We start from the raw sequence: 24,266 nt of genomic DNA, 5'->3' as shown, positions 1-24,266 counted from the left end.
ACGTTAACGTAAATTACCGGACCGCGCAACAAACGAACATAAGATGGTCTTATGCTCAGAGGGCAGCGCATCATATATAGTTGGCGTAAATCAGCGCTGTAACTTCTGCTTAGCGGGAGCCAAAATATGTCCCAAATTCCGTACATCTTATGTATATTCCGTCGATTCAATGATTGTTTATTGCAGTTCTTAGTTACCAAGCGACGATCCTTACTGACATATATGAGCACACGGCGCTAGCATATAGACGGTTCCACTTTGCATACCTCCGGATCTGCCACGGCATGCGTATAATTCGCGAGTCAATGCCCCGAAGCTCACCACGCTACTAAATTCCAAACACATACCACCTCGCCGCATCCCTGGTTACACCACTATAGGTGGGTTGCAGAAACCTAGGAGTCAGCTTCTCTGCAGAGCAAAAACACCTTCACCACGGCGACCAAACCTGTTTTGGGGGCAGAAATTAGGTGCAGTGCAAGAGACCTCTATTGTGGCAATAATGTCCAAGTCCATTTTCTGCACCCCTCTTCCTGTTGTCGGAATTATGGGATTAAGAACTCCTCCGTTCGTGAGTGCCAATCATGACACCTCCCCCGCCCCGACTTCCTTCAAGGCTCTCATTAGTGAAGGAATCCTGTTCACCAGGTTTGTGCATAACATCAGGCTGGACATAGAAGTATTCTGCGCTGCACCAAACTTCTGCCCTGAAAACAGGTTTGGCTGCCATGGTGAACGGGTTTTTGCTTAGCAGAGAAGCTGACTTCTAGGTTTCTGCAACCCACCTATCCATTTATACAGTTGTGACATGCATGCTAGAAGTACCGGTCTTTTGTGCAGCTAAAACCGATTCCCAGAAGGCGGGCTTGGTGTTTTTCGGATTGAACCGGAAATTCCAACACTTAAAGCGTAAAATAAACATATTCTTTGAGATGGCCGAAGACACTTTTTCAACACTGGTAAACAAATAAAAAAGCAGTCAGGTGTACTTAAAGCAAATGAAAAAATAAATTGCATTACTATATCGTTTCAAAGTGTTATAAGCGCTAATAATTACTATTAAAAGATACTACATTCCGGATCATTAAATACTCCGGTATCTATATGCCTCTTCAGGTGGCATATTGCAGCTACAGTACGCAAGAAAACCACGTCAACTTCAGAGGGTTGTATTTCTTTGAGTCCTTCGTGAATCCAAGGGCATCTCGAGCAGTCGAGGAATTAAGGTGCATTGGTCTATGGCCAATGGTAGTCGACGAGGCCAACGTCTTCCGCTGCATCACTGTAGCCCGCGCGAGAGGGGGTCGCTGTTCGGAGGCCCTGCCGTCGACGTTCGCACCCTCGACAGTCCCTCGCTGTTCGAGCTGCACGCGCCCAAACAGAAAGTAACGTAGTCCATTATGATGTCTTCATTTGGTGGCGGGTGTATGAAGCGGAGAGTCATCCGCAGACCGAACCTAAATGCGAAGACCTGCTTTTGGCAGCAACATGCAAAGGAAGCAGGGAAAAAATGTTGCCTACTTTGGAAAATCGGTAGCAGTCCTGACGACGCGGGCAATTCAGTGTGTAGTTTTGAAAACATGTCCCCGTCACTATTGAAGGGCCTACTGGGAGAAGGGATTACGTAGCGACAAGCGTGTGCCTGCAGGCCTGCGCCCTACTGGTGCTGCATGCGCAGCGCGCAACTTTCACTGACCGCATGTATGTCTACCTTGAGGCCGTGGCGTGCGGCGCACCGACGCTGGCCCTGGCGATTTCGAGCCGTTCTCAAGACCAGCCTCCTCCACCTCGGCAGGACGCGGCGGCTTTCGTGTTGCACGGACTGTGCTGGCTTGCTGCCCAAGTCTCCATACTCGGACAGCTACACTGTAGGTGGGCATAAGCTTTCATTGGCAAGTAAAGCTAAAAGCAGATTTATTAGCAATTTATTGGCTGGTGGCACTTGTGTGGCTGAATCGAACGAGAGCTTCGGCTTAGTTTTAAAAACCAAGGCCTAGCACTTTTAGTTTGCAAAACATGCCTCTTCCAACAACTCGGCAATGCGAGTGTGTATGTGTGCGGAGAGGGGTCGAATCATAACTAAAGAGGGAGCACAACCATAGGACAAACTGAAATAGAAGGGAAAATAATGCCGACACCACTACTAAGTTTAATCCTTGCATTCTAGCAAAGTGCCGCCAATGTTACAGCAGAAAGGTTTCATGCTTGACAACGGTAGGTTCGATAGACAGACGGAGCCTCATAGTCTTACTGCAGTGCCAACCACACGGCTTCTTGAACATGAGCAAGTGTGATCGGCACTGTGTGTAACCCAAGCGTCAAAAAGTTGAGCGACATGAGAGATTTCGATGGCGCTGCAAAGTAGTCAAATGCTAGGAAAATCTGCTTGAGCGCCACTCTAGTGATCGAGGTTCGAACGCAACTATTTGACGGCTAGAATATATTGTCGTCTGGTCCAATACAACACTTCAACTTTCCGGTGTCCCAAGGAAGTTGACAAGTATATGACGTATTGACTAATATTGGAACGAATAAGATACTTTGAACCTAACTGCTAATTTCAGGGCAGCAAGAAGTCATGAACTTAATATAGCGTTCATTATCAAACAGAAGCGGCGAACTGACACAGATACTACAGAAGGGCACGAGCAAAGCATGTAACATACAGGGCCAGCGACGGCCGCAGGGTTCAGAGACTGTGCATAAGTTACTTTGGTAATATAGTTGGGCAGGCTGTGTCTGCGAGTGAGGGGCGCTAGACCATGGCCGCTTCTGTAGAAGACGCGTAGAAGATATGAAAGCTTTCCAAGAGTGACCCTGCTGGTTCCTTATGGCTATTTCCCTTCCAATTTCTGTTGGTGTTCTCTTTTCTCAGAAAACACTTCCAGACTTTCTTCATCACAGAGCCTGGTATGCACGCCTTTCAGAGTGACTGCAGCAGCGACTAGACACCAGTGTCCTGTTCTTGCTCGCCTCTTACCAGCTGCTGCTGCTGGCTCTATAGCTGGCCACCTTTCGCGGGGCCGCCAGGCTCGGCCCCGTGGTTGTCGCTTGCACCTTGCCCCTCGCAGTCACCACGGTCCTCATGCTCCGTTGAGCCACTTCGGCCTCGCTCGCCCTGGACCTGCCCAGGTGGCCATGTGACAGGGACACAGCCTTGCTCAGGATCGGCATTGCTCTGGCCACACTTCTCAACCTCCTCGCAGACTGTCTCGCACAGCTCTTCGTTGCCCCCAAATTTGGCGCAGATGGCAGCAATCTCGCGGAGTTCTTCGCAGCTGAAACAAGGCGCGCTGTCGTTGCCAAGACTCACTTTGGACAAATGCCTGGACTTACCACACGCGTGATCAATGTGCCTTTAATAAGTAATGAACAAGCACGTATATGACAAACAGGCTTGGGTTAGTTGCCAGTTTGCATGGAACTGGCACTCTGACTAAGGGATTGACTTTGATTCAAGTATTGGGATGGTCGTCATTGCAGTGCCTTGTATACAAGGGATTTGGTCTAGAACTCCTGTGAGAGCAGATGCTAATGGTGATTAAAAACAGAAAAATTAAATATTCACTGTGCAAAACCAGCAAATGGCATGTTTCAGAGAAGTTTTGTAGCAGTAATAATTGTGTACTTGAGGTTTAATGCTGGGTTAATTCAATATTGAACTGAACTAGTCTCAATGTACACAGTTTGCTGCTAGTTTGGGTAGGAAGCTGTGCTCTATTTTTGTACACCGTTTATCAAGGCATGCTTCCACTGACATAAGACAGACTACAGGTACAGCCTTTGTCAACCTGTTTTCAGCCCACAAAGACTTGTTACTAAGCCATGGAAGGGGGCTCTTGTACCATTAGCCGAGTATAAACCATTGGAGAAGTACGATTTCCTCTCTAATTTAAGATTGTGTGTGAGTATTGTTGTGTTGCCGCATAAGTTATGCAACATAGTCCAGGTGCAAACCTCCTGGGCTCTAAATCTTTGTCTTGACAAATGTTGTACCATGTGTTGCAAAGATTTATAGTCCACTGTGCCATACAGCCGTTCATCTAAACGGTATGGTGTTGAAGCCATTCTCTAAAAAAAAAAACAGTAATGTGAAAAAAATAAATTACACTGCTATATGTTGAAGTAAGGCAGAGTGGAAGTGCAGAAATTATTAAAGAAATATGGATCCGGTACCTGACCTGCACAGTAAGGTTTGGATGATACATACAGCATAATTGTGCACAACACAGCACATCTAAGAGCATTTATCTTTATTACCAACAGCAATCATTCACGGGGCTATAGAAACAGAAGTCTCATTTGCAATGTCGTGTACCTCAAACTTCTGTCAAAATTTTTTTTTTCAGTAGCATTACAAGGATACTTACTCCTGCAAAAAAAAAAAAAAAAAAAAAAAAAAAAAAAAAAAAAAAAACAGCATTAACGATCACAAAGGGCTGACTGACATGGGCATTTAAGCAAAAAAACTGGCATAGGCAGCCAACACGAAAAAGATCTGTTCTTGAAAAACAATCTCATAACACAGCATAAACAACCAAAGCTTTGAGACAAAGGGCCGACTGACATGGGCATTTAAACAAAAAAAAATGGCACAGGCAGCCAACACGAAAAAGATCCGTTCTTGAGAAACAATCTCGCAACACAACATAAACAAACAAACAAAGAATGGATCAGAACCTCAGTGCACAACCAAAAAGTGTAATTCTAGAAAGTTTTCAGTCTCCACTTTGTACCAGAATTGTTGCATCTTTCCCCTGGCTATATTTTGCACACTCTGCAATGTGCAGAACAGCAAAACCAAAAAATAATTTCTATCTAGCTGGACAAAAACTGGCATCAGAACTTAAGTGCACAGCTAAAAAGCGTCATTCTAGAGAAAGTCTTCCACCTCCACTTTGCACCAGACCTTTTTCTTCTTTCCCCTGCCTACATTTTGCACACTTTGCAATCTGCAGAACAGCGAAACAAAAAAAAATTATCTTCACTTTCGCCGGGTGTCTTTGTCTTTGCGAAGAATGCCCAAGAACCGGCCTCTTGTCATTTCACGAGCTGAAAGGGAAGAAAGAACAGTGAAGTGTGAATGTAACAACACCACACTGCCCCTACATTGCACGAAATCGCTTACACACAAACCACGATTTTGGAAACAGGTAATGCAACTGTACAGCATGTATCCCTATGTCACTGTCCTTGCTTTCCCAGCTGTTACTTTGACATAGCAAGAACGCAGCCAGCTTCCCAAGTCGTCAAAAGGTCCCATCTGCCTTGCATATGATGTCTTTTTTTTTCTCACTGTTTCTAGCACTGCTAATACCCCTTCCCTACTAGAGTATAAGTGTGCTGCAGACTTTCCCGTTCATTTTAACGAATGGAAATGATAGAAAAGAAGAGGCAGCACTCTTGCCTCAAAATACTCTTGCATAGACAGAGTGGGAACACTATTTTTACTCAAAGCCTTTAAAGGCTTTATCTTAGAAATCTACATTATAAAAAAGTGAGAAGGGTTCAACACTGCTGAACTGAATGTGGAGCGAAAGCATTCGCTGCGGGTGACAAGCGTTCTTCTTCCTCTTTGCCTTCTTCTGCGTCGTTTTCTCGTAGCTACGCCTCTTGAAAACCTCGTTTTGAAAACCTACCGTAGTGTAGCTTTCGCTAAATAATTCGCCCATATCTGGTGGCAGTGCTGGAGAGACACCCTTTTCTCACTCAGAATCACTGCTCTGATCGTAACCATGCCTGAGCACAGCACACATGCAAAATACTCATGCAGGAGCCATTAAACATGGAGGAATGAAATCACTGGACAGGCTCTTGCTACCCGAGCTGCATGACAAAAATGCGGCAGAAGTCACGTGCTTTCGCTAAGGCTACAGGGATTCTTTGATCACACTAAGTCTAATGCACTGTCGCGTCATCCATATTGACTATGCTTTTGCATGAGCTGGCCAGGTAGAGTTGGGTATAAATATTTTTTACAGCAGTATTTGCATTTCATTATTGGCACAATGTTTTGAAGGCCTAGACTAAAGTTTTTCCCGTTTAGATCCATCAATATGCTGTCGGCAAGCAAGCAGAGTAGCCACAACACAGCTCTACTGATTGGATCCCTGGGCTACCCCTCTATTAAAATGGCTATCACAAGAGTCCTTTATGATCTCCACATCAAAGATTTGCATCCAGGTGGGGGGCACGCGTTCTATATTTATATACAATTTCCTAAGCAATAATTCAGTCCTTTGTTGGTGAAAAAAGCACCAATATAGCCAGGAAAAGTTTAGAATTGACATTTAAAGAAATATTATTGGTCTTGTACAGCGTCTTTCAAACAAGGGCCATGACTACCTTTATTTCCTTCCAGGCACAGGGGAAGGTTTATTGAGTGCTCTTGAAGGGTTTCATCAGGAAGGGGTTCAGGGATTTTTCTTATCTGTAGTGCCTTGGCAGCAAATGGGGAGACGTCCTTCCGCCATCGCAAAGAAGGATTTGGCTTTCGACGAGTTAATTCCGGGCATTGACTTTAGAATGACACACCGTAGCAGGCCTTCTGGCTGCTACGGAGCATCAGCATACGGTTTGACAAAGCAGCAGACTTCTTCAAACTGTTCTTCACTGCGCAAATCCTAAATGCGATATGCCGGAACCTCAAGTATGCATTTACAGTCACCGACCAAAAATGTCAATTCCCGACTTTTTTTGGACATGCTCGATTAGTCAACATTTGCACAGCATGTGATATTTTTCATATAGCTAAGGTATATAGCGCCTGAAATTTCGGATACATTGTGACTGATTTCTCTATTTTTCGGACTTTATCCACCCTGCCGCCATTTGAGAATGCCTCACCCCCATTGAATGCTTCGTGAACAGGCTTTTGGTAAACGAAAATATTCGCATATTTTATTCATTTCATCAAGTTTCTTTTCTGATTTTTCACATCAAGAGTCCGTCACAAATGTTTGGGTGGCTATACCATTTGTTCCTGTAATTTTTTCCGCCATTCTCAGAAGCAATCTTAGTTGAAACTGAGAGTAGTTTACTTCATTCTTACTTTATTGAAGTAAAACATTGTACTCTCTTTTTGGAGAGTACAATCTATTCCAATTCAAAGGCTGGAATTCGCTTCTCTCAGGTAGTATGGGGAAAAAATATCTACACCAAGATGCATTTGTGTAATAAACTAGGATTTTGCTGGCAAGTTTTAAGAAAGATTCAACAAATTTGGTATGTTCTAGAATTTATTTTACTAAATTTCACCATTGGTTAAAGTTATGCAAATTCAAAAATTTTTTCCCCATTTAACAAATATTGTGCTCTCCATATATTTTTTTGCAATATTTGCACTGAGTATTTGTGATAAAAGAAACATTGTTTGAATGCACATTTTATTTCAATCATTGGTGTGCACTGTATCTCTTTTTTCCTCTCATATAATTTGCAGCGAAAAAGCTTGTCAGGAACCTCTGAAAAACAGCTAGGGTTACGCTTGAGGCTCTGCCAAGCAGGCCATTGAAGTGCATCGGCTAGCATCTCCATTGCTGTAGCAATGGACAATTCACAGAAGTCTAAGTCAGCTTCTAGTTTCTCTCCAAGGCTTCTTAAAAAAACACCCCTTGAAATGACACACCTGCCTCATTCATGGAAGTAGTAGTAAGATAGACCTCCCATGAGAGCTGCTGGAGCGGAATATGAAGAAGCGCACGACTCTAGTTCCACAGCTACTGCCAGTACTGGTAAGCACTGTTGTCGACCTAACCCTCATTTTTTTTTTTTTGCATGCATGTGCCCGCCAAATATTGTGCTCTCCATATATTTTTTTGCAATATTTGCACTGAGTATTTGTGATAAAAGAAACATTGTTTGAATGCACATTTTATTTCAATCATTGGTGTGCACTGTATCTCTTTTTTCCTCTCATATAATTTGCAGCGAAAAAGCTTGTCAGGAACCTCTGAAAAACAGCTAGGGTTACGCTTGAGGCTCTGCCAAGCAGGCCATTGAAGTGCATCGGCTAGCATCTCCATTGCTGTAGCAATGGACAATTCACAGAAGTCTAAGTCAGCTTCTAGCTTCTCTCCAAGGCTTCTTAAAAAAACACCCCTTGAAATGACACACCTGCCTCATTCATGGAAGTAGTAGTAAGATAGACCTCCCATGAGAGCTGCTGGAGCGGAATATGAAGAAGCGCACGACTCTAGTTCCACAGCTACTGCCAGTACTGGTAAGCGCTGTTGTCGACCTAACCCTCCTTTTTTTTTTTTTTTTTTGCATGCATGTGCCCGCCCAGTATTAGCCCAAGCGTCTATAGACATCTTAGGTTTTCCTGTGTCAAGTGCTAATGTTGGGCAAACATTCTCAAAATTGTGTGCCGTCAACACAAAGGACCCGATGACAGGGCTGTTGACAGTCTGTGCAACCGTGCTTGCGGCTATTATGATTATCAGCTGGCACATGGACAAGTAGAGTTTGTGCCAAGGTCAATAAAATTAGTGTCTTCTTGCTTCTACAACCTTGAGTGCGTTGAGAAGTTTTTTCAACAATAATCACCACATTGTGCAGTTTGCACCAACCACACGCAACTAGCCGAAACATACCGATTTCAAACAAGCATATAAATGCCGAATTTTCGAGAAATAAACATTGGAAACTACAATGCCTAATGGTAATAAACCTAAGTGAGAGAAAACAGATGGACAAACGTTTTGGTAAGCTAAATTCATTCAGCTCACTTCGACTAAGTTCATATCCTATAATAACATGCTTTCAGATCCACACATTTACCTCTTCGACGGGTTTACAGGAACATAAGTTACACTCTTAAATCACTGCACAGTGCTCCTGGCCAAGGCATGTAAGAGTACGCTGTATCCGAATAGGCTCTGTGAACTCCTGCCTACATGCGTGCAAGGATTCCTGCATGCACTGTTAAAACAAGCGAAACAAAACTTAAAGTGCCCATGTGAAAAGAACTATATCGGACGCAGAATTACTGCCCTTATGTAGATCACCACCCGCCATCAGGTACAACACTAAACTGTATGGGGTACAACACAACAGTTATCCCCACTTTTCCGTGCAATCACTTTAGGGAAGCAATGCTTTGAGCAATCAGTATGCACAAAGTGTGGTGGAACATGAGGCTACTTACATTCCTCGATGCCCAGTTGGTATGCCAAGTTCTGAAGGTCCTTCACTTTCTCAAGCAAAGCCGCAGCAGTCAGGCTACTAAGCTCTGCAAGAAATGTGACAGCATCCCAAGTCACCCAGTTGCCAGTAATCAAGCTGCACTCGGTCTGGTGAGGTACTAACACCTTACTACAATTAAGAGTAATCTTATGATCCTAGTAATCCTATAATTTAGGCAGGTGACAGAGACACCACTTAGAATTTTGTAAACACCTTGTCAAAGATTTGGAGCCCAGGCGATTCGATTCTAAGCCATGTATCCAGGGCTCCTGCGGCATTCGTGCGAGTCCTACCCATCAGAAGGGGCAGGACTAAAAAAAAACCTATTACCTTCAGGAGGCTTACAACATTAACGATGCATTACAAACCCCACTGTGCAGCTCAGAGCAAACTCCTGGCTCTCTGACAAAGGATGTACTTTGAAACTTGCGTTATGCACACTAAACTCCAGACGAATTGCATTTTTCATTAAGTGCAAAGAGTAAAAACCAAATGACATTCAGAAGAAATCACTTTGGGCACCTTGGTGGCATAGCTACAAATTGGTGCACATGGTTACTGAGAGTGTTAGGATTTGAATTATCGATAAACAAAACTTCTGTTAACAGCCTTTTCAGGACCACAGTACATACGATCAGAAGAGCTTTCCACATGTATACCATGCCCTACAATACTGCTACAGAGAAGATGTGGAAGGCTACGTCCTACACGTAGGCAGATGACGAATGCACACAGCACTAATTATAAGCCCGCTCTGTTTTTATGTGCTTTGTAGCATGAATGAGCTCTTATACCAGGCAAGAAGCCAAGAAAAGTGCCTGCCTAAGTACGGCATGTGCTAAACTGTACATATGTGGTTTTGAACACCCATGCCTGGGCTCAGTTTGACAAAAATTTTTATTCAGCCAGACCTTCTAATTAACCGATAAACAAGCAGACACGAGAACGGGAAAAGGAGAACTCCCTAGGAGCTAAGGCATGCATACATATGTGAGAATTTCAACGTGCACAGAGTGCACCTCTAAATTCTGGGCTGCTTGCTCACGCTTCAAAAATTTTTGCTTTCTTTTTCAAGTACCTACATTCAGAAACCACTCATGTTCTTACGCTCAGAGCATCATGGGGAGAAAAATAAGAGAGAGTCCAACATACGCTCAGAGCTTCATGGGGAGAAAAAGAGAGAGAGAGTCCTACATAAAGTGGGGGGCGACAAGCTGCATACCATCCTTTGGTTGTATGTCTTTCGGCCACAAAGTTTGCACATCTTCGAAGCAAACTGTATTGCTGCTGCTGCTTGCACATTTACAATGTCTCTTCCTCAGTAAATGCATTTACTGAGGAAGAGCAAGTGTCACAGTAAAAATTGTGTGACACTTGAAATTCTTCTTTGAAGGTGTGAAATGACTGCATTATTGGTTCCAGCTTCTCAGCTCCCCTCGTGAATCTTTGTGTAGTCTTTGTCAAAAGTTTAGGGCCCAGGGGGTTTGCTTCTAAGCTGTGTAGAGGTGTTCCTTTAGCATTTGTAGAAGGCCTTCCCACTGGAGAATGCAAGACAAAACATTTTACCTCCAGGAGATTTGGAACACTAGGGATGCATTACGGGCTGCACGGTGTGGCTCAGAAAAGCGAACCCTCCCCCCGGTTCTAAGCTCTCAACAAAGACTGTACATACATGCACTATGCTACTTACATTAAATCCATTAATTTGTGCCTCTGCTATTACACGCATACTCATTACTGTACAGTCGCGAGCTACCACGCTTTGTGCAAGAATACCCGACACAGAGATAAAGGCCAGCTTTAACCAAGCTGTAAGAATGTGCCCTGTGTGGCCTAGGGATAGAAACGTCTGACTTGGTATCCAAGCGTCCCCGTGGGCTCGATTCCCACCTGACGCTGCCACCTCAAAGGAGCTACCCGATTTGGCGATGTTATGCGGTCTCATGGAGTCAGGCAACCTGGCGACCAATTACTGTGTGGCCATGTCACCTGCCCACTGCATTAGGCCCTCTCATGATTTTTCACTCACAACGACAATAGTGGCACTGACATTAAATATTCTACAGAGCACAGCTTTCAATGCTATTGTTTAATATGCAAAATGTCGCGACTCTTCCAAGGATTGCTGCATCTGCAACATAAAATGTGTTCTACTTAAAAAGCAAATAGAATTCTGCTGAATAGTCAGCGTGCAGGCTTGACTTGGGCATTCAAGCTAAGGTTGCTGCAGAAGAAACTAAATTGGAAGATAACGCTTTGCCCAATAGTGAAGGGAGAGCACTCAAGCATGAAGCGAGACAGCATTAATGATTCCATAATCATTAGCACAGAGTTATAAGCAACCATGTCATGTGCAAGGTCGCCCGACATGGATATAGAGCCCCACTTTAACCAGGCTGTACAAATCTGCCTGTGTGGCCCAGGGTCAGCATGTCTGCCTCAAGATGCAGGGGTCCCAGGTTATCTTTCCATCTCATGAGGCACCCGATTTGACGGCTGCTGCCAACTCGACCATGTCATGTGGCCTTGTAGTGGTCACGGACAATCAGTGCCAATTACCACTTGTCAGGGGCAGTCAGGGGCAGTCAGGGGCATACTAATGATTTTTAGCTAACAAGGCCGACGCTGGGTTTTTTGCTGAACGCCTATTGCGTTATTATGAGTGTTGGTCAACTTCATGCAGCACAATCAGCCAGACTGCGCTGCCCAACTGCTGTTAAGAATGATGTCCTTTCACCTCGTATCCCTATCCTAAGAGAGCTGGACAATATCTATAGTCGATGCAGCCCTATGGCTGCTTCTCATGAGATATGTTGCACATGCTCTGGACAATATGCAAATAAATCCAAACTCTAGCTTTGCATCAAACTGGCAACATAATTGAATGGCCTGGACATGAGTCAGTAAACAAGACCTCCTCCCTCTCCAGTTGTACTTGCCCAATCAGAAAAAATTCTCTGCCTCCAAGTTGAAATAACAAGATGTTTTTCAAATGTCCGACAGAGCAGCTCACCTTGAAGCATGACTAGGCCATCTTCATCAAGGGACCACTTTGGCTTTGTGGTTTTGTTTGGTGGAGGCTTCACCAGAGAGAAAAGCAAGAATCATTCATCGTAACCGACCAATGAAAATATTTAGCAAAGCACCAACATGCAAAACCAACGCAGCCACCTGAAAATCAACACCATCAAGGATGCTAACATACATCAGGGGCCTCTGACTTTTGAGAGGTCATGGTTCTCCAGCCATTAGTATTCACCCCATTCAAAGTTCATAACACACTAGAAGTTATCTTTTACTGCGTCAGATGAAAGCACTGCAATAAGCCAGGTGTACACATTATTTGCAGAAGTACTTACATACCACACCCAGGCCATTAGAAATTGTAGAATGTACCAAAGACTCAGCAAAGATGATGTATCATCTTAGTGCACTCCTCTGAATATCCATTTGTTTCAGCAAAGTGGGCTTTCTTAAGAAACAGTTACGGCCAGTGACACTACAAAGCTGGAAAAATATTCAGCAGCTATAAGCATTTCAAAAGTTTAGTAGTAGCCCTTATACATATATACAGCAGCAGTCAGTAAATAAAACACTTGCCATAGACAATTATGATGGCATATTGAACTGAACACAAAACCACACAGTCGTCAAATGGTCGCGTTACTCTTTGAGTTGCACGAGAGTAATGAAGTGCATTATCCCTCGAGTAACATGACAGCGTTCTTGTAGAAAAGCTCGTGCAAATCTAAATAAAATGTAAGCACCCCAATGCTATTTTCCTCCGAAATTTACACACCGAATAGCTCTCACCAGAGCTTGGGTGATAATGGAAATTTGCTGGTTGTACACATGACAGCATTATCTGCTCCCGTCTGCAGATCCTCGTTTGCATACATGCATTTGCTACCAGCTCAACTTAATTTATGCCTCTATTAACTCGCATACACTCATTAGCACACGGGAGATCCTCGTTTGCATACGTGCATTTGCTACCAGCTCAACTTAATTTATGCTTCTATTAACTCGCATACACTCATTAGCACACGGGAGTAAGCTACCAAATTATGTGCGTAACCACCGGACACATATAAAGCATTACTTTATCCAAGCAGTAAAAATGTACCTGCGCGGCATAGGGGTAGCATGCCCGACTATAGGATCAAAGGGTCCAGGGTTCAATTGCCACCTCATCCTTCCTTCCATCTCAAAGGAGTTCCGCCAATTCCCGATGTCACGTGGTCTCGCCGACCAAACAGTGCCTTGACATGTCACCTGCCGACTACCATCAGCCAAAGCCATGCTCTTTATTCTTCGCTCGCAAAGTGGGCGCCAATAACGCAGATGTTTCTTGCAGTATGGGGCCTTTAATGCCATCATGTTAACAAAATGCTAGAAACCAGTCCTAAGGAACCTCTCTACTGTATTGTCTGCTGACGGCCCATTTGCATATGCGTCAGCAAATTCGCAGCATATAAGCATCTATGCAGTGACGACGTGCAATACTGGTATCTAAGGCATTAATGCTCAACGAAAAACTGTGCTACCTTGCCTTTCTCCGTACCGTCAAAACGCTAAGTTTTATGTTTGGTTTGGAGGGTTAAACGTTCCAAAGCGTCTCAGACTATGAGAGACGCCGTAGTGACGGACTCCGAAAGTTTCGACACCCTGGGGTTCGACCACCGATGTGCACTAACATCGCACAGCAAACGGACGCCAAGTTTTCGAACGCGTCTTACCGTCTGACCACAGAGTATACTATATTAAATATCTAGGGCACAGCACTATTATCAGTGATTTACATAAGTACCAGCAATGCATAACACAGTCCTAAATTGGTCAAAAATTAAAGCATTCTGCACAAAAGGTTGCTCACCGAAAGAAGCGCCGCAAACTCCGTAACACCCGGAACTATAAGAGAAAGATGGAAATAAAAAAAAAGATGTACATGGGGAGCAGGATTCTCAGTTTGCCTGCAGAACACAGCAGTTCCTGCAACATGGCAGCTCCATCTCCCAACCACGCTGTATTCGCAAACTATGTCGCAAACACGGTTAACAACTCACCAGGCTCGGGCCATAGCTCCGGGGACAGCCGTCCATCGAGCTTTTCTTCGCTCACGAGAGCCTTGTCCAAGTCATCTAGAAAGATCAGAAGTAATCACAATCGGCCGCCGTCCACTGTGCGCTCTGCACGGTGATCATATTTCAGTGTTCAATACAGCGTTCCCGCCCCACCGACAACCCACTTAACACAAGCCCTTCGCTGAAGACTCGCAGCAATGCAATACACTTGATTGCAGCAATACCTAATTAGCAATGAATGCGCAAAAATGTTAAATGTCAGAGCGAAAGCAAAACGAAGACCCAAACGTCAAATCGAGGAGCGTACAAATTTACCTCCATTGCTGCTCGACGCCATTTTTCCAACTGCGCACGGCGTTCGCCAGGGCCCGCTACCAACTGCAGAGTCGTCACAGTCATCATCATTTTGTTTTTTTTTTTGTGTGTTTTTTTTTTTTTCCGCGCGAAATTCTATTGGGACTCTCGCGTTGAGATGCGGACGTTCCGCGCGTTTTGGCAACGGGCCCTTCGGCGTTCCTATCCAAGGCCATGGCGCGTAAAATGCTTCCTCGCTTGCTTAGTCTTATTTTTTTCGCGTTACTCTGCCGATTGTTGCCTGACGCAATTCCACATTACGTATCCTGAGAGCAACGATGCAGTTGTGCAATGTATCCGCATCGCAACTATAGGTTTCCAAAGTCGACTGCGTATTGCGGACAAAACTCGTATGCGTGTCGTCTTTTCGCGCAAGCACACAAGGTGCGAGCGGCACGAAGGTAACCACATTTAGCCTTGGATTTCTGCAGCAGATATTAAAGTAATTTATGCCCACAAAGCTTGAAAAGTTTGCTATGTGCAGTGTTACGCTCCAGTAGGAACTGTAATAAAGCAAATCACTCCTAAAACCAGCACTTGAATAAAAAAAACTTTCTTCAGCCAATTTTTCAAAAAACCTGCAACCAAAAAACAAATGTACAGGCCCAAAGAATGCAATTATCTACAGCAATAATTGGTAAGCTTGTGGAACAGCAAATTTTAACATACACTTCTTTTCACAATGCAAAAGGTATTGCATTGAGTGACTGGTTTATTGATATAACAATATCCTTACCAATTTTACAGGCACTCTCTTGAGCATCTTCTCCTATAGTGTTCATTGACGCTATTTTGTTTTAATTAGGTTGTAAGGGTATATGCTACATGGCATGTAACTGAAGGTAGCTACACTTACTGACTAATCAACTCACCTTTACATCGGCAGTGACAATGCAAGAGTGTCATGAAAATCTTGACCCGAAGGAATGCACACAGGACACAAAAAGTTTGGTGTACTTAAGAAACATATTTGATCTCTGAGCAGTACATGTAAAAGCGATACTGGAATGGTTGCCAGCACATATAGAAGCCTCTGTAAAAGTTTTCACGACAATGATATAACAGCAACAAGAAACAACAATTCTACGAGGAGGCAGCGGCCGCTATAACTTAGTGGTGCAGGAGGAACTGGGCAGGTGGGTGATGCACAGAGGCTGCTGCAGGCACAGCCCCCTAGTTCAGAAACCGGATGCTCATCTTCTCTTCCACATCTGTCTTGTCCAGTGTCGCACAGAACTCTTCGAAAGAGATCATGTTGTCCCCGTCTTTGTCCGCTTCCATTATGGTCCTGTCAGCGATGCTCGCCAGCTGGAAGCAAAAATAAATTCAAGTAATGAGCAAACTACACAATCTGAAGCTGTAAGGGCACTGTCATGTAAAAAACATAGTGTAGCTAACACCCTTCAAAGTTAAGGAAAGCACAAGGAAAGTATAGAGAAAGCCAAATAAAATGCAAGGAGGAACACTGTCTTGTTTCCTAGCTTGGATTGCGAATACAATGAAAGGACAACACATCCCACTGGTAGGACAGAACACGACCCACGCACAACATCACAAGCAGCAGTAAATGAACACCCAATATGACTGCTCATACTATGCGGTGACATTCAAAGTTCGAAAAACACAGCTGGTCAATATACCAATATATACCTGCTTTTGCATAACAGAGATCCTGAATGTTAAATTGGTTCCCACCTGCAACACATATCTTTAATTTTTTATCAACTTTTCAAAAAGGTGTTGTGAACCCACTACTACTCTTGAGCTCTCAGGGATGTTAAGGAGGGTGGCCCTCATTCACCAAGTTACCAGAAGGTAAAAAAATCTCACGTCGGGTACATTCCTGCATTTTTCAGCTCCTAAAATCTAGTCACAGCAGCTTGGTGCTGAACCCATAACATTGTGCTGAAAATGAAGTGTGCAATCTGCTGGTAACTGCAAAAAAACGAAGATGATTTTGAAAATAGAGACATCTTTTATATCTATATTGAAGCTTCACATGCTGCAATAGCACATTATCTTCCTTTTTCATTTGTTTCTCGGCCCAGTTTACGATAAGCTATACTCAAAAGAAACTGTTTGCAGCTTGTTTCGGCCACAAAACAATCAAATGGAAGCCACTCACTCCTGCTATGTTTTGAGCCATATTTTCACCAACTGTAGTGCTCATTCGGATGCATGAGCACATCCCCAACTAAGTGCACATCGTAACAGATTAAAACCATACGGTTAGGCACATGGGACTTTGTTTCTGGTGTACCACCATAAGTCTGCTGAACTGGACCAGGCAGCCTTGGCAATTTGTGAAGTTAATTGCAGCACAGTGAAAAAATCTTTACTTCTCCTGATTCAATAAACTCCTCTGGCAATTTTGGCTCATCATCCTTTACGTGGTATTTGACCTGTGAATCTGGCCTTTTGCTTGTGAGCTTAAAGAGCAGCAAGAGATTAGATGCAGTGGCATTACTTGCAAGTATTGAGAACTGTTCATACAGGGCTGAGATCGTGAAAATTTGAAATCAAAGAAGTGTTGTACATTTAAAGGCATCACGTAAGCAGTGGTCCCTGACAAGTGCATGCATTTAGTTACAGAACAGAGCAGAGAAAGCAATACTAGTAGCGGATAACAGTACCAAGGACAATAATATTCTGAAAATGAACAAAGGAAGCAGTAAGAAAAATGAACAACATATGCTGTACAACTGGCAAATGCATTATTGCGGTTCATACTTCTAGACTGTTTTATTACCACCTAGTGTTGGCTACACAAAACAAAAGAGGGGGGGGGGGCAAGAACAGCCTTTGTAAATTTGTCAAAAATTTAGAGCCCAGGGGGCTTGCTTCAGGAGGTCTCGAACACTAACGATGCATTAGAAGCTGTGCAATGAGGCTCAGAAGGCAACCTCCCTCGGCTTAAAATGCCTAACACAAAACATGGACATAGAAGCAGCGGCAAAACAATAGCACTGCACCAAGTAACAACTCTAACGCATCAATGGTGACATGAGTTGATATAATAAGTTAGTACCATCACCACCATTGTAAAGTCAACATTTAGCATTAAAAAAAAAAAAACGCCTCTTTTGCTAGCACGTCTATAAAAGCGACAAAAGCTACCTGCACTGAAAAACTGATAAGAAAACATAGTTCGCTCTTTACCAAAATTCAATGATAAGAACAATGATGCATGATAAGCCCAAAATGTCGAAATTTGTACGAGTACAGTTCACTCGGCCAAGTTGCCTGCTGTAGATGGCGATCCTGGCAGAGGCAATTTATCTTTGTTTCCATACACGTAGCCTCAATATAGCAACACACCATAACAAGTTGCCTAAAATGCCAGTCAGTTGCTTGGCTTAGCTGGTATTTGCACTCTCTACTGCAAAACCTATACACAGTAAAAAGAAAGAGAAAGGGCCCTGGCAAAGAAAAAAAACAACACTGTGGTGATCCCATGATGACGATTATCTCGAGTTAATTAATGCTGAAACAAGGCAGAGTAGGCTACAAGGACATGAATAGCAATATATGCAGTTAACCGGTAAATCAGTAAAAAAAAAAGCAAGGTATTGCATTGTACTGGGTTTCAAGGTGCACGCAGAAAACTAAGGCTGTCATGAGACAAAAACACATACAAAAAAAAAAAATGCGAGTGAGTCAAGTGCAGCTTTCGAGTCTGCAATAACCATGATGCAAGGAGATAGTTGAAGGATGAAGCCAATAGTCACTATACAGCAGCAAACTTATGCTCATAAAATTATATTACAATGGGCCACTGACATGCATTATTTCTGTCTGGCCATGCCACCTTCGGCACATTATTACTGCGATCAACTTAATTGCTCGTATATTTGTAATGCACACATGCGACATGTTAGAGCCTAAGATATGTCGACCGCTACACAGTGACTGCCAAACAAACAAACAAATGCTGAAAAGGAAGCTGACTGCCAAAAGCAAAACAATAGAAATTACACAAAGGAAATAAACTTCACCAAAACAGTTTACTGTAAACTATAACTGAAAAGGGAAACTGAGGACAAACAAAAAGTGACCCACCTCAAACAGCTACCATGTTGCAATAAAGAGAGATTATTTCAACTGAATATAGGGGTTTTATAAGCTATAAAAAACAAAATGAGATACAGGCACTGCTTCCATATTCTGCCTTCACAAACTGCAGTGACATCAATGTTTTTTTTTTTCTCCTTGAGGTTCTTTGAGGCAAGAACCTACCATCAACCATATCTGGTTGATGATCACAAAGTCTTTTTCATCATGAACATCATGGGTTTGAATTAGCGGTGGGAAAAAATGACTGTCATATTTCAGTGCAGTTTCCTCACCAATGAATGCATCTTTTCGTGTTGAACAAAATGTGCATTGACATAAGGACTGTCATATTTAAGTGCAGTTTCATCTTTTCGTGCTGAACAAAATGTGCATTGACATAATCACTTTCACATTTAAGTGCAGTTTCCTCACCAATGAATGCATCTTTTCGTGCTGAACAAAATGTGCATTGACATAACACAGCACACGGGGCACCTTGCATTTTACCTCCATTGGTCATGTTTCGACAGAAGAGAAATGAAGGGCACCTGTTGTGTGCTTTGCAATATCAATATATGTTTAAAGAATCCCAGGAAGCTGACATTAGTCTATCAATTACAGCGTCCCTAACAGTCCATGTCCAAGGAGAGCATCAAATCCAAGAATGCTTACACAACAGCACAGCCACAAATTAGACCCCCAATCAATTGTTTATGAGAATAAAAACACAATGGAGATACTTGCAGTGTCCCCTTAAAGCAGCAACTGGAAGCAGTATTTCCAAACTGCCCTGATGGACAAATAAATCGCCCATAATGTTGAAGCAACACATTAACAAACACGTGAAAGAAGAAACGAACAAGACGAAGCACTGCCGCAACACCATAGATCCATACCAACTTGCCTAAACTAGCACTCTTTTGTAAACAAAATCACGACAACAGCATGCATTAAACACACCAAAGGACTTCGACACCATGAATGCTTTGTTAAGTTGACTCCTCTGACATTTTACTACAAAGGATTGCCTTTTAAAAGCATGATTGGGTGTGGGAAGCACCTCACCTGCTCCCTGTCCGGCATGTTTTTAGTGCAAAAGCACTAGTCTGGAGGTGGAGAGCTTAGCAAATTTATCAAATGTGTGCAAGTCCGCACGTAAAACCCTTGAAGCAGAGCGGATTCGAACCGGCTGGGTTCGAACACAGGTACCTGGGTTGAGTATTTTAACCACTGAGCCACAGGGGCGGGTGCTCTCATTCATTATAATTAGGTTGAATCAGGGCGAAAACTGAGCCATTTTTTGTTAAACAAGAGAAAAATAACAAAGGAAGCAATCAAGCAGTGATGACCCAACTAAAAGGACTCCAATGAAGAAGAATGAAGCCTATAAAACTTATTTACAAAGGGGAAGTAACCAAAGAAACACGGAAACAATGCCACGAATATATGGTAGCATACCTGCTCATCGGATATGTTCGCACCAACCATCATATGCAGCACAGCCAAAAGCTCATCCCTGGAGATCTTGTTGTCATCATCCAGGTCATACATCTTAAAGGCAACTGCAAAAGTTTGAACACGTCAAAAATGATCAAGAGCTATACAACAGCAGAGCTATGCAGTTTAATTTGCAACAATTGACCACTTTACATCTCAATTACGCTGTATATTTAATAAATTTCCCACAAAGAACATTTGATTAAACATCACTCCTTTCTTTCCATGTAGAAAAATTTGATGACCCTTGCTAAGAATGCCAGCTAGTTAGCTATGGTGAGCTTACTGATGCACTAGCAGATAATGCTACAAAGCACCAGACACACTGTAAACTTTCTGAAAGTGTCGCAAGCAATAAAGAGTGAAATCATGCACAGTCAATTCATAACTAAATGACAAAATAATGTGTAATTAAACTGAAAATTACGATTGCAAACCTTGTAACATAAACAATGTTATTTAATGCTGCCACAGACAGGTCTTCCTGCATTTCACAAGTTCACCTTCTTCAGAATGCTGGGGGTGTAGGAGCAAATGTTAATTTTGTCTCAGAAAATGTTACACTCACTTCCAACACTTAGCATCAAGAACTATTAATTCCCTTTCAGTTGTGCCAGGATTACTTTTGTATCCAATGCCCGCTTACGTTAACTTCCCAGGGTTTTTTATTTGACTACTTTAAACTGTCATCACAAGCTTTATAAAACTTTTAAAGATGTAAAAACTCTCCACTTTAAGAAATTTTATACCCAACATGCATAAATTTTCACCATGTGGCCTTGTTCCCATGACCTACGTCAATATTTGCACAACTTGCAGTGTTGTCGAGCCATTGGCCTCTTTCAATTACTGCAACAACGCCATAATCTTATGTCATGAAATTAGGGAAGAGCCTGAACTCCAAAGGGTTAAGTCTTCAATAAGGCTCATTTTCTTTTTAACATCACCATCTTTTAAGTAATACAACAGCTACAAAATAAGTTAGGAGCCAGATAGATGCACATCATATATATATTATTAACTGAAATACTGACAGGCATATATCCTGGAGCCCAGCCACCAACACCAGTTCTTACTGTCTGATGCAGTATTGGCTGGCTTACATAGTGTGATATGTGTCACCTGCAGTTATCATGTCATATGATAATTTTGCTGCTTATTTAGGCAAATAGAACTTTTCTTAGCACATACCAACATGCCCTACAATTGGCATATGTGCACATTTTTACAAGTCCATTTAATACTATAAGCAAGAAACAACTATTTCCACAGCACAGTTAAACTATTTTTCTTCTGACTATTGTGGCTATTAGTTACAACTTCTGATTAAGTGATTATCGCCCTGCCACATGATGGCCACCCTGGTTAACTCAGTTTTCAGAGTGACTATCATGATCTGGAAGAGTGTCCACATTCACTAAATTGAATTTTCTTCTTCTAAGACCTGAGAAAACTGCCCAGCTTTCTCACATATTCATAGCCAGAAATATGGCTACAACCTGCACAGCTGTACGCCACCAAACAGCTGTTTGTAACCATAATAATTACCTCATGAAGGTGAACGCTTAATGCAACTGTGCAATACTAATAGAGCAAGGAAACTGAGGCTACACAGAAGGCAGTCATTTTTGTGTGACTATCAGTTATAGTTATATAGTGATAAATGTCACAACCACAACTTCATTGATTGTGCTTACAATGCAGCTTCTCCTCACGGCTGTTGAGTTTGTTCTCCTTGTTCTTCTTCAAGGGTCTGAAGCGGGAGAGCACTCGGACGAACTGGCGGAAGTTGATGCGGTCATCATAGGCATCCATAAAGAAGGCGTGGACAATCCGGTCACCTAGTGGATTGATGGCCAATTCTGGGATCCGCAAGAAGTCTTCACGACTGCAACCGTGCAATAAGTATATTGACAATGCAAAAGTGAAAATGACTGTTCAGAGAAAACTGAACACTTAACCAAGTCTCTTCTTATTTAGTGCAATGAAAGCCCCACAGCAAGAACACACACAAGTGGTACGAAGACAGCATAGAACAAGTTCACTGAATTCACAAGAAGGGTTATTAAAGCACTACACTCACCTACTAACAGGAAAAGGTTATATATTCAAGTTATATAATGAGGCTCTTTCCTGTATAACGCGAACTAATATCGTACTCATGCAAGATGCTTATGCTTGGGAAATATTGGAAGCTTTTACGACGTACGGAATCCTGTACCTGCATAGGAAGCTTGGTATCATGGTCCCGTTTGCCTTTCGTTACGGCAAAAAGCAGCTAATCGAAGCCGTAATCTTACTCCGTATTGATAATAATAGCTGTCTTGTACAGCAGCTGGATCTACCAACAGCAGCTCAAGTGTTGTTGAAAAACCAAAGAAAACAGCAACACATGAAATTCACAAGCCTATTATATGTTCCGGCTTTAGAGGCGTTCAGAGCACTGAGCGTTTGTCAGTTGTCTCGCACAGCATGACAGCTAGCATAACGGAAGAGCTAAGCTACCTTCAAGCGCTGCATTTAAGCTCTGCTCGAAAACATGCAGTTTATCAGACTTGCATGACAGCAATGCTACTGTCATCGCCCTGCTAGCTCGATACGCTAACAGCAGCCTACTCGACTGTATGTCATGCCGGAAAGCTCATTAGTTTAGTTTCTCGTACTTTCGAAACCAAAGCCATATTTCTGTGCGCACCACAAATCGCTTACCTAAGGGTTCCGTTGTCAGTCTTGTCGAGGCTGGTAAATCGGCTGTACAACCGCTCAATCTGGTTGGGCGAGACTGCAAAAACGACCTCGGTGAGCAGGGTCTCCCAAGACAGCGGCAACAGCACTCGCAAATACAAGCCCTAAACAAACTTACAGCCCGTCTCCTGCTGGATCTCCTGGATCTCCTCGTCCTGCAGCATTAGCGATGACCGGGTACCCATGATCGCAAGCGAGACAGTTCACCCGGCTGAACAAACGTGTGAACCAACTCGCGAACGCGGGGAAACCCAAAGTGGCAACGATTCTATGAAGCACGTACGAAATAGGTCGGGGTGGCCTCGACGTTGACGACGGGAATGCTGACCTTGGTAGTACGAGCACTTCGTGTACACGCAAGCTCCTTTGAATAGTTGACTTGACATCCGCTCAACAACTTTGGCGCTGCGCGTGCTAACGATTTTTGTCGCGGAGCTCGATTGCGATGCTAGTTTGCACAGTTGCAGTTCGTATTAGAGGTTAGGTTAGGTTAGGTTAGGTTGGTTCATAGGAAGGGAAAGGCGCAGTATCTGTCACATTTGCTCTGTGGAAACCTGAACCGCGCCGTAAGGGAAGGGATGAAGATGGGAGTGAAGGTGGATAGAGAGAAAGGGGGGGGGGGGGGGGGGCGTAGTGGAGGGCTACGGAGTAATTTCGACCACCTGGGGATCTTTAACGTGCGCTGACATCGCACAGCACACGACGCCTCTTCGTTTCGCCTCCATCGAAACGCAGCCGCCGTGGCCGGGATTCGATCCCGGGAACTCCGGCACAGTGGTCGGGCGTCTTACCACTGCACCACCCCGGCGGGGCTGTTAGAGGTACGCACGGGCCGAAATTTTGAGCCCGAGCCCGGGCCGTGTCCGACGCTACAAGCCCGAGCCCGGCCCGGTGCTCTGTTTTAAGACCCGGGCCGGCGGGTCATATTATATTTGAAGTTGAAGCGATGATACAGAAGGAAATAATTTCAAGATGATAACCTTATCCAAGATCTTGAAATGTTGAGTTCTCACATTTGAAATGACAAATTTTCTGAATATATAGACACAGCACGTATATATAATTATCTTACTGTGCAAAGATAACAAGTCGTGTATTAAATTAAGGCAATGATAATGAATCCGGTAGCGTTGAAGTTTCTTTAATTCGGCGCTACAACTTGTGGCTGTAATGACTAACATAGTATTTGATAGGAAAGCAAGTTTTCGGAAAGCAGCTTGTTTTCTCCAAAAAAGTACGCTAGCTCTAAACATAAACAAGAGGTTGATTTTTTTGGCCAAGTATTTGGTGAACGCGCCTGGCTCACCGTGTATTCGCGTGAGCCTTTCGCAAGAAAGAGGAATAAGA

At 43.3% G+C, this 24,266-nt stretch overlaps 2 protein-coding genes across 3 annotated transcripts; both read right to left on the bottom strand.

The window, feature by feature from the left end:
- Window positions 1-953: 953 nt before the first annotated feature.
- Window positions 954-14,682, bottom strand: LOC146176479 (protein lin-52 homolog). 2 transcript variants are annotated; one of them, XM_084582803.1, is made up of 8 exons: window positions 14,586-14,682; window positions 14,253-14,327; window positions 14,063-14,097; window positions 12,200-12,266; window positions 9,149-9,232; window positions 4,989-5,052; window positions 2,981-3,278; window positions 954-1,364 (listed from the first exon to the last, which is right to left on the bottom strand). In XM_084582803.1, exons 1-7 carry the CDS (start codon window positions 14,605-14,607, stop codon window positions 2,999-3,001), a joined length of 627 nt encoding a protein of 208 aa, XP_084438929.1. In that variant the 5' UTR covers window positions 14,608-14,682; the 3' UTR covers window positions 954-1,364; window positions 2,981-2,998. The 2 variants fall into 2 exon arrangements, with proteins under 2 accessions (XP_084438929.1, XP_084438930.1); XM_084582804.1 differs by lacking the exon at window positions 2,981-3,278 and having other exon boundaries at window positions 965-1,364; window positions 14,586-14,681.
- Window positions 14,683-15,571: 889 nt separating this feature from the next.
- Window positions 15,572-23,275, bottom strand: elm (calcineurin like EF-hand protein 1 elm). Its single transcript, XM_084582805.1, has 5 exons — window positions 23,038-23,275; window positions 22,884-22,956; window positions 21,872-22,062; window positions 20,136-20,239; window positions 15,572-15,932 (listed from the first exon to the last, which is right to left on the bottom strand). Exons 1-5 carry the CDS (start codon window positions 23,102-23,104, stop codon window positions 15,798-15,800), a joined length of 570 nt encoding a protein of 189 aa, XP_084438931.1. The 5' UTR covers window positions 23,105-23,275; the 3' UTR covers window positions 15,572-15,797.
- Between the last annotated feature and the right edge of the window lie 991 nt (window positions 23,276-24,266).

The sequence above is a fragment of the Amblyomma maculatum genome, chromosome 10 (genome assembly GCF_055883805.1).
Source record: "Amblyomma maculatum isolate TAMU_Amacu chromosome 10, ASM5588380v1, whole genome shotgun sequence".
Taxonomy (NCBI): Eukaryota; Metazoa; Arthropoda; class Arachnida; order Ixodida; family Ixodidae; genus Amblyomma; species Amblyomma maculatum.
This window is presented reverse-complemented; position numbering and strand designations above follow the sequence as displayed.